Here is a 10983-nt window from a genome sequence, read left to right as displayed (position 1 = left end):
GACATCATCTATTGTGTTGAATATAAAAGGATTATCAGCTCAGCTCGGTATAAGACTACACTGCCATATGTCCTGTATGATGCAAAGAGCATCCGTTACTGAAACATATACAGCTCATCATTAAGATGAAAGATCTAATCTGTTCTTCTGAAGCATTTATTAGTAGTAGTCTATCTAACCCTCATCCTTATCCTAATCTTAATCCTAATCCTAATCCCAAACCATGGCACAGTCACATTTCTCATTTGTACCCTACCCCTTGTTTTTGAGTGTTATCCTTCCCTTCAGAATTGTGTTAAAAGGAAGTGGTTAAACTCCTCTATCCCAACAATAATCAGGACTCTATCCCTCTGTGCCAATAGGAATTAAGACACCCCAGCCTCTATCCCAACAAGAATCGAAATACCTTACCCCTCTATACCAACAAAAATCAGAGCACACTACCTCTCAATCCCAACAAAAATTAGAGCTCCCTACCCCTCTATCACAACAAGAATCGGGAGACCCTACTCCGCTGTTCCAAGAAGAATTGAGACACCCTACCCCTTTATCCAAAAAAGGATCGGCACACCCTACTCCTCTATTCCAACAAGGTTTGGGACACCCTAACCCTTTATTCAAACAAGAATCAGCACAATCTACCCCTCTATCCCAACAAGAAACTCGACACCCTACCCCTCTATGCTAACAGGAATTAAGGCACCCTATCCCCCTATTCCAAAAAGAAACTGGACACTCAACCCAAACATGAATAGGATCGGGACTCCCTACCACTCTATCCCAACAAGAACCAAGACACTTTACCCCTCTATCCCAACAAAAATCAGCACACCCTTCCTCTCTATGCCAAAAGGAATTAAGACACCCTACCATTCTTTCCCAAAAATAAACTGGACACCCTACCCCTCTATCCCAACAAGAATCAGGACAACCTACCCATTGGCATGAACATGCAAACTAGTGGAATAGGACTACATGGCAGGGGAAGGGGGTGAAGTAGGATTGGGCCCTTATCATAACCAAGGTCCTCAGGACTCTGCTTTTCATTCACAGCACTGAATACTGCCTAATGTGGGACAATATGACTGTTTGTCCTGGCTTCACACACAGACACACACACACACACACACACTATAAGCAGACGCACCACAGCTGTTGCTGGCCGGTCGTGTGGTCAGGGTTACATGCAGCAGATTGCTGTTTTGTGCAGTAAAATCTTCCCTTAATCCCTCAGTGGGAACTGCTTCGGGAAACCAGGACAAATTTCAAACACAATGGCAAAACATTATGACCAGCTGCCTTACAATAGCTCCCACTACATGACCTCTGCGGGTGGTATCCGTGTATTCTAGCTACAGAATGTTCCAGCAGATCCTGGCTTTAAGTCCTGTAAGTTGGGAGGTGGAGCCATTATGACTGGTTGTTTCAGTGCCGCCCACAGGTACTGCTTCCCCGGCTAGTGAAATGGGACACGGCCGGGAAAAACACCCTTATAAGGAAATAAAGAGCCCAAGAACGGGCGGAAACTGAAGTAATGCCAAGCGCAACAGAGAGACAGGGGAGAAATGTAAACAAAAGCTCACCAGAGAAGCTAAGGGGATGACTTGTATAAGTTTTAGGGTGTTATCCTGTAAGTGAGGTTGAATGCTGGTCAGTGAGCTCATGGTAAAGCCAGGTGGATTATGGGAGTTAGACTCAGGTCTGATAGTGAGTGCAGATGGATTGGACATTGCATTTTTTAAGTGTTTAAGTGTGGGCATTTAATATTTCTCAACCAATCAGAAGCAAAGGAATGGTTCACTGACCTGTGGGATATGCGTATGGGGTCTTCTGCATTGAATATGTATTTGATTTCTGCCCACACGGACAAATCTAGCCAGATGCCATGGGTCACCATCATTACCCCTACTGTGCTGCACTGTCCACTGTGGGTGATAATATTAGCCCTCTATAATAATACATCTGTGACAAAGTGGATCAAGGAACCTCACTTTAACTCCCATAATGCACCTGATAGCAAGATAACACCTCACAACCTACACAGGTTTGCATGTTTCCATGCAAGCTGCCCCCTGAGGTTGAATTGATCACTTCCTGATCAATTTACATACTGCTGTCAGATGACTTCTGGCATGTCGGTGTCTTTACAGTACACACAGAAAATGCAGACAATCTACCCAACAAAAAAAAAAACCACCACACATAAATAACAACAAACACAGCCATAAATATGGCTAAATAAGCGTATAAATAAACACAAACACGTGCATTAAAAAGCAGAATAATGCTGGTTGCACTCAGTCATTGATTGGAGCGGCCGTGGTCATTAATGTCCAGACTTTAATAGTGCTGCCTTACAAAGACAAACCGCCACACGGACAGTGGGGATAATTTACACACCACTTACAGCTGCGGGATACGCTCCGGATACGGATAAATCTGAACAAATTCCTGCAGGCTGGCTTCTGCAAAGATGACAAACACAAACGCAAATGCCATTATCATCGATCCACAGCTTTTATTACCAACTTCCTGCTGCAAAGCTTTCGGGGTGGAAAGGAATAAATTAACATGTAAATAATAATCATTCAGCTTAATCACACTCACACACACACAAACACACACACACACACAAACACACACACACATACACACACAATCGAAAAATGTTCCAAGTCTCTTGAAAAATACAGTTAACACACACACACACACACACACAATCGTAAATAAGAACAATTCTACTAGATTTGGGAGAACAAATCTGATTCAGCAATAGGTGTAACATAATGTAGCTGAATGCATTAAAAGGGGTGACCGAAAGTATCAGAGTGAGAGGTTTGGTATTCTGGAATTTGAATGTGTGGGGCTTGATATTCCTAAATAAAAGAGTGTGAGGTTTGGAATTCTTAAATAATGCAGTGTAGGGTTTCTTATTCCTGAATAAAAAGGTTTGGGATTTAATATCTTAGAATTACAAAGTGTGGGGTTTCTTATCCTTGAATATTGGAGTGTGAGGTTTGGTATTCCTAAAAAACAGAGTGTGAAATTAAGTATTATTAAATTAATTAATTAATGTATGAAAGTTGGTTTTGCTGAATTAGAAAGTGTGGGGTTTGGTATTCCTGATAATTGGAGTGTGAGGTTTTTAAACTCCTGAATAACAGTGTGGGGTTTGTTATTCCTGAAAAACAGAGGGCAAAATTAAATATTCTTGAATTACAAAGTGTAGGGTTTCTTATACCTAAATTATGAAGTGTGGGGCTTTGTATCACTGAATATTGAAGTGTAGGGTTTGGTATCACTAAAAAACAGTGTGTGGAATTAAGCATTCTTTAATTACAAAGTGTGGGGTTTGGTATTCCAAAATAACAGACAGTGGAGTTTAGGTTTTCCTGAATATTGGAGTGTGAGGTATGGGAATTTTGAATATTGCAGTGTGGGGTTTAGTATTCCTGAATCCGGAATTGTTTGGTATTTTTTAATATTGGAGTGAGATGTTTGGTATCTCAGAATACTAATGTATGATATTTTGTATTTCTTAATAATAAGGTATGATGTTTGGTATTTCTGAATTCTGGAGTTTAATGTTTGGTATTTACGAAAGATTAATTGAGAAATTAAGTAATGTGGAATAATTAATAATAAGATTGGCATTTTTGAATGATGGATTGTGGAATTTAGTATTGTGGAATAATTGATAATGGTATGAATGTAGGGTTTGGTATTTCTAAATTGCAGTGAGTGTAGGTAAGTGTGGTGTTTGGTATGAACAGTTCTTGGTGTTTGGTTATTGGACAGCGGTGTTGTTGCTGATGCTCTCAGTGGTTTGTCCTTTATTCCTGACGGTCGGCTGATGTGTGCGGACCTGTCGGCTGGACTCAGACTTTAAGCCCATTACTGGTCCATTATGAGGCTCAGAGCCCGGCTCCTCCTCTAAACTCCGCCCGGCTCGGCCCGGCCCGGCCCGCTCAGCGCTTTTTCTTTAACGCTTCTGTTTTTACAAGACTCCTGTCCTCTCGCTTCCCTAACACCATTAGTGCCAGATGGCAGAGTTTGTTATGCTCTCTCTCTCTCTCTCTCCCCCTCCCCCACACTGTTCAGGATAAAAGCGATGGCGTGTCATTGTACCGGCCCTCCTTTAATGCAGTACTTTAGTCCAACCTTAACATTCGCCAGGAAGCTGGAAACACACGGCCGGGATATTCATCTTGGGAATAGCTTGGCAAAAAAGTGTAAGTTAAGCAAAAAGAACTCCAAACAGCTTCTTTTTTTAGCTGGTAGTGTAACACACCGGTAGGCATGATGCTAACGACAAACCCAAACCATCCCACACACTCTCTGCAAAATGTGTGGAGGTGTTCAGTAATATGTAATACACTGGATCTAATCAGAACATGGATGGTAAATTGTTTTGTTTTGTCATCACTGAGTTTTCACAATCAACACATAGAAAGAGCTGCGAGAACTTTGTGAAAAACAGGCCAACTTAAACTGCATTACCAACCAGGAGGGAGATCTTCACACTGCAGACTGTAGAATGAGTTACACACAATGTTAAGAGTGATAAATCAATAAATTAATATTTAATATTAGTTTAAAGCTTTGGGAAGGTTTTTTTTCCCAAAGGATAAGAAGTTTGGTGCGAGCGTTCACTGGGGACTCTGCCTCATTCTACCTTGCTCTGTCTTCCTCAACCTCGCGCCACCTCACTCTGCCTTCCTCTACCTCACACAACCTCCTCCACAACACTTAACTTCCTCTACCTTTCTCAACCTCACTGTACATCACTCAACCTCATTCTGCATTCCTCTACCTCACTCAACTTTACTCAGCCTCTCCCCAACACTGCCTTCCTCTACCTCACTGTACTTCACACATCCTCACTCTGCCTTCCTCTACCTCTCACAGCCTCCTCCACAACACTTAACTTCCTCTACCTCATTCTGCCTTCCTCTACCTCACTCAACTTTACACTTCCTCTACCTTACTCGACCTCACTGTACTTCACTCAACCTCACTCTGCCTTCCTCCACCTCACACAGCCTCCTCAACAACACTTACCTTCCTCAACCTCACTGTACATCACTCAACTTCATTCTGCATTCCTCTACCTCACTCAACTTTACTCTGCCTCTCCCCAACATTGCCTTCCTCTACCTTACTCAACCTCATTCTGCATTTCTTTACCTCACTCAACTTCAATCTGCCTTCCTCTACCTCTGCCTCCCTCACAACACTGCCTTCCTCTAACTTACTGTACCTCACTCAACCTCATTATGCCTTCCTCTACCTTGCTCTGCCTCCCCACAACCATGCCTTCCTCTAGCTCCCTCTACCTCACTGTAATTCACTCAATCTCACTCTGACTCCCCACAACTCTGCCTTCTTTTACCTCACTGTACTTCAATCAACCTCACTGCCTTCTTTTACCTCACTGTACTTCACTCAACCTCATTCTGCATTCCATTACCTTGTTCTGTCTCCCCCACAACACTGCCTTCTTTTACCTCACTGTATTTCAATCAACCTCATTTCCTTCTTTTACCTCACTCAGCCTTTCTCTATCGCGCTCTGCCTCCCCACAACACTGCCTTTCTCTACCTCAGTCTTCTTCTACCTCACTGTCGTTCACTCAACCTCACTCTGCCTTCCTCTACCGCGCTCTGCCTTCTTCTACCTCATTGTACTTAATTCTGCACTCCCTTACTTTGTTGTCTCCCCCACAGCACTGCCTTCCTCTACCTCACTGTACTTCACTTAACTTCATTCTACCTCACTGTACTTTACTCAACCTCACTCTGCCTTCCTCTACCTTGCTCTGACTTTTCCTACCTCACTGTACTTTCACTCAACTTCATTCTTCATTCCTTTACTTTGCTCTACCTCCCACACAACACTGCCTTCCTCTACCTCACTCTGCCTCCCCCAGCCTGCATTAACTTGCCCTACTTGACTCTAACTCTGTCTAACTTATAAAACCTATTGCAGTAACAATATACATTGATTTATTGCACTGCCCTTTTCAGGGATCACTCAAAATAATGCTGGAATACTTAATCCCACCCTACAGAGTATTTATTTTTTAAGAATGCCAGACCCCACACTCCAGCCTTTACAAATATTTGACAAATCTTTTATACTGGAATACAAATTCCCACACATCATTACTCTCAAACCCCAAACCCCGCTGGACTGTAACTCAGTGAGTGACGCTGTGGCAGAATTGTTAAGAGAGAGAGAGATTAGCGAGCGTTCCCTTTGTTTTGGAATAAAGGGCATTAGCTTCCTTACTGAACTGTAGTTAAGAGCTTCATCTGCTCAGAGAGAGAGAGAGAGAGAGAGACAGACAGAGAGAGAGAGAGAGAGAGAGAGAGTGAGAGAGAGAGAGATACACTCAGTCACAAAACCCCAGAAGCAAACAGATGTAAGATGCCAAGATTTTAATAATAATAACAATTTCACATTCTTCCGGATAATCCGGACTGAAGTCGGAAGTGTTTTATATTTGACTGAAAGATCCACAGCCAGACAGAGCGAGTGATGACAGAATGTCAACCGAACCTTAGGGAAATATTTAACAGAACAGAATTTCAATTAAAGATCGAAAATAAAGAATAAATAAAAAAAAAAAAAAAAAAAAAAAAGAAATAAAGAACTGATATACACTCTACACAGGGCCATCGCCGGTCCAAATGATGCCATATACAAAAAAACATTTCTGATTGTAAAAGAGTGTGTGGGTGTGAAGAACCTTTAAAGGGTTCTTTAAACATTTTAAAGATTCTTTACATCCAAAAAAAAAAAAAATCAATTTCTAAGAAAAAAAAAATTATATCTCAGTACTTTTATGTAGAGAAACTTCAGATAATGTCCCTGTTTACAGAAATGATGCTTAAAACAAGCAGAATGATCAGAATAACCCGAGAGAACAGCAGAAAGCTTACAGATGTTCTGATTGGATAATCTCAAGTTTAAGTTTAAGGTATCCAGCTTAACTCTGTAATTCTGATTCTGGGAATATAACCATTTACTAAAAAAAAAAAAAGGAATGTCAGCAAATATTAATTAAACCGTTTTCATTGTCCATACATGTCCCGTTACTTACAGTACTTCAGAATCTACACAATACACGTTTTAAAATTGTAGGTTCTACAAAGGGTTCTTTGAGTGATGCCACAGAACCCAGATTATAAAATCTGGATCTTCAATTGATTTTCCTGGATTGTGTTTTACTGGAAATTATTGGAACAGCTAAATGGCCACATAGTGTCACACCAACCTAGCAACAAAGTACAGGAATGGATTCTCGATTTAGGGTCTAGATTTAAGGAACTCTACCATAGTAGAACCAGATTTGGTTCCAGAAGAACCATTTTTGTAGATTTACCATATTTTTTGCACTATAACACTCAACGTGTTAAAACCAGCTACATGGGACGAACCGCTAGCTAATATCACCCTGGCTCACCAGAATATCAGAATCAGGGTTCCTCAGTGTAGCGTTGTTGGGTGCCATTAGCTGGTAACCGTGGCTAGCGCTAGTGGTTAGCTGCTAATAATAATATGGCTGCACCCAGCTTACATGGAAACCTGGAAAATCTAAGCCTACTGTAAATAAACAGAGGCTATGAATTACAGTTTTGTTTACTTAGCTTAGCTTCACAGGTCTGGCCATCCAGCAGCGAGACTTGCTGAATTAGAATGAAAACATGGCGACACCCCTGTTCCTTACTAGTGTCGCATATAATGCGGCTTAAAATCCAGTGTGCCTTATAGTGCAAAAAATATGGTAAGTAAAAGTGAAGAACCTTTTGAAGGTTTTAAGAACTATTACTATTATTAACGATTTTTGGTCAATGTAATCTTACCACACATCTGTATTAAAAATACTTCTTCATGGAACCAAATGTGGTTCTTCTATGGTAGAGTTGTTCCAATTCAGACCTTCAAATCCATAGTCCTGCCCAGGAAAGGAGTGCATGTAAAAGTGAAATATGTTTACACTACGATTCTGGATCGTGTTCTCATTAGAAGTTGCTGGATTAGCTGATTTAATTGCTACTGGAATCCAACTGGAAACTGGATTCAAGGACCTCTACCATAGAAGAATCACATTTGATTCCATTAAGATCAATTTTTGTAACAGAAATGTGTGAAAGTGAAGAATATCTTTAAAAAATTAAAGAACCTTCACTTAAAACAATTATTCTTTTAAATAAATACACGTTCTTACAACACATCTCAATTAAAAACGGTTCTGTGCAAAACCAAATATGGTTCTCCTATGTGGTTCTCCTCTCCTAAGCCCAGGACCGTGTGTGAAAGTGAAATATGTTCGATTCTGGATTGTGTTCCCTCTACCATAGAAAATTCCCATTTGGTTCCATGAAGATCCATTTTTGTAACAGAACCTTTTGTTAAAGAACCTTCACTTAAACTAATTATTCCTTTAAATAAATAAATGTTCTTACCACACATCTCTATTAAATGGTTCTTCGAGAAACCAAATGTGGTTCTTCTATGGTACAAGTATTCTAATCTGGACCTTGAACTTGGACTGTGTGTAAAAGTGAAGAACCTATAGATTGGTAAAAAATATTAATTAAATATGAATGTTCTTTAAGTTAATAAAATCTTTAGCTGATGTGTTAATATGATAGCTTTCAAGGACTGCAAAGTTCTACCATAATTCTCTAAAGAAACATTTTAAGTAAGAAGTAAAAAAATAACCATTCAAAGGATTAAAGATTGTTCACTCACTATTGAAGGTGTGGTTATCTCCAATCACACCCTGAGATAACCACACCTTCACTATAACCAACCGTTCTTTGAAATGAGAGGTCCTTTTCACTTTAAGATTTATTTTAGAAAAATGGTTCTTTAAGGAATTAAACATGGTTCTTCTATGACAGATCTTGAATCCAGTTTTCGATCCTGGACTAACTTCCAGTGAGAACAAAATCCAGGACTGGAAACTTTATTTGATTAATTTAAAGAACCTTCATGTATAATGAATAATGATTCTTTACCAATCTATAGGTTCTTTAATTTCGCGCACAGGTAAAAACACTCAAGGTCCAGATTTGAAAATCTTATCTTATCTTATCTATTAAAATCGCATCTGTTCACTATGTAGTGCACTACTTAGGGCTTTCACTTTTAAAGTAGTGGTGTTCTAAAACGTGATACCAAATATTCAGTGCACTTTAACAAACCGCAATGTTCCCTAATGTAAAGTGTACAAACAATGCAGTCTATAAGACTTGGAATACCCATAATCCCTTGCATTGTTTGTTTGGTTTGAAGATTCATGCACAGCTTCTCTGAAAATATTCGACACTCAGATTGTTAATGACACAAATTGTGGTGTTCAAAATCGGCCCCTTTAATTGTGCTCTAAACTATGTTCTGGATTTCACATGTACTGTAGGGTATAGTGAAGAGAGCACAGATTGGAACACAGCCCTGTGGTCTACGGCGTTACTTAAACCCTTTGAAGCCCCTTTATTTTTAAATAATTTGCTAACCCTTAAGCCAAAACCTGGACATAATTGTAATTTTTTAACCCTAAACCCATGTGTGTATGTCAATCGAAGTTTCCTCCATCAAGAACAAGAAAGAGAAGAACAGTCTCTACAGCATTTCATTATCTAGAACATGACGATCAAGTGATTTTCTTCAACTCTGGCCGGTTCCTCTCTGAAGGTCAGTCAGAATGGGTCACTCGTTCCGCTGTGGATCTGCCGATGGAAGCGGTTCTGGACTCTGGTGGAGACTCCAGGAGGTGTGGAAAGTGATTTGGCTGGGTCCAGGGGTTCAGAGTTTAGGGGGCGGGGTTTAGGGGTATAAGGGCGGGGTGTATGTTGCGTTTTATCCTTTGGGGGCCGTGTACTGCCGCAGGAGGGACGAGATGGAGCTGGACTCGGTCACTTCCTCCGGCAGAGAACCTTCACTGTCTTTTATGGATGGGTCAGCCCCGGCCTCCAGCAGCAGCTCCACTATCTCAGCAAACTCACAGGCTGATGCTGAGAGAGAGAGAGAGAGAGAGAGAGAAAGAGAGAGAGAGAGAGAGAGACAGTTCAAGATCAGATTTAGTGTTAGTGAGACCAAAATCAAAGGATTTTGGACCAGAGACTGTAAAAAAAAGATGGACGTTGTGTCGCCGTTCCCATCCATTCAATGAAAATGAAGCCAAAATCTTCCGGCATGTTGGCGATCCTGATACCCGAGTCTGCGCAGTAGAGACCAGGAGGGAGAAAGACTGTGGAGAGACAGCTTACTCATTTAAATAACCCCGCCCCTGAGGGCTGCCTCGAGGTCACAGGCTGCAGAGCGGGGCGGAGAGGAGCTGACGGTCTTTTATTGGTCCCGCCCATAACCAGCCCTTTTACAAAAACCACACCTTTTCGAATAGAACTGAACAATGTTTTAAAAAATGAATTATGAGGGGATATAAAATTTGACAATATAAGCAGAGGTTACACTAGCTGTTACATTTAAATAATGGAGGTAGAATGACAGTATATTGGAAAACAACGTGATTAAAAGTTGTCTGTTTTGCCATTGAAACCTATGGGGATGGGTAGGGTTACACAGCTTTCTGCAACCGAACAGCAGGGGGCGCCCGACCTGTGGTGGCTTCACTTTTGAAAGACAATGCTCTGTCCAGCTATACACAGTCTATGTTTTGGACGATCACCACCAAACCTCATCCCCAACTCCTCAACTCATCTCATCCAAAAGTACTGGATGGAGCTCCATCACTCCAGAGTGGAACACAGATCCGCTGCTCCACAGACCAATACTGGGGGCTTTAAACTAAAAGTTTCAATAAAAACAAAACCTGTACTTGTAGCTAAAACATCCACAAATAAATCAAAATCAATTGATTAAGGAAATCAAAGGTGATACCCAGTCCTAATAAACCATTACGCTAATTCTATTCTGTTAGTTAAAATCAGTCGACTGTATGCAGACGGTAAA

At 40.8% G+C, this 10983-nt stretch overlaps 1 protein-coding gene across 1 annotated transcript in view; it reads right to left on the bottom strand.

The window, feature by feature from the left end:
• Positions 1-6425: 6425 nt before the first annotated feature.
• Positions 6426-10983, bottom strand: part of acbd6 (acyl-CoA binding domain containing 6) — a 56035-nt gene continuing 51477 nt past the window's right edge. The window contains exon 8 of the mRNA XM_022670833.2: positions 6426-10025. Coding sequence (XP_022526554.1) covers positions 9871-10025 — 155 coding nt within the window. The 3' untranslated portion in view covers positions 6426-9870. The remainder of the gene's footprint in view (positions 10026-10983) is intronic.

Source organism: Astyanax mexicanus, chromosome 12 (assembly GCF_023375975.1).
Source record: "Astyanax mexicanus isolate ESR-SI-001 chromosome 12, AstMex3_surface, whole genome shotgun sequence".
Lineage (NCBI taxonomy): Eukaryota > Metazoa > Chordata > Actinopteri > Characiformes > Acestrorhamphidae > Astyanax > Astyanax mexicanus.
The sequence above is the reverse complement of the archived record's forward strand: the minus strand, read 5'-3'. Positions and strand labels throughout refer to the sequence as shown.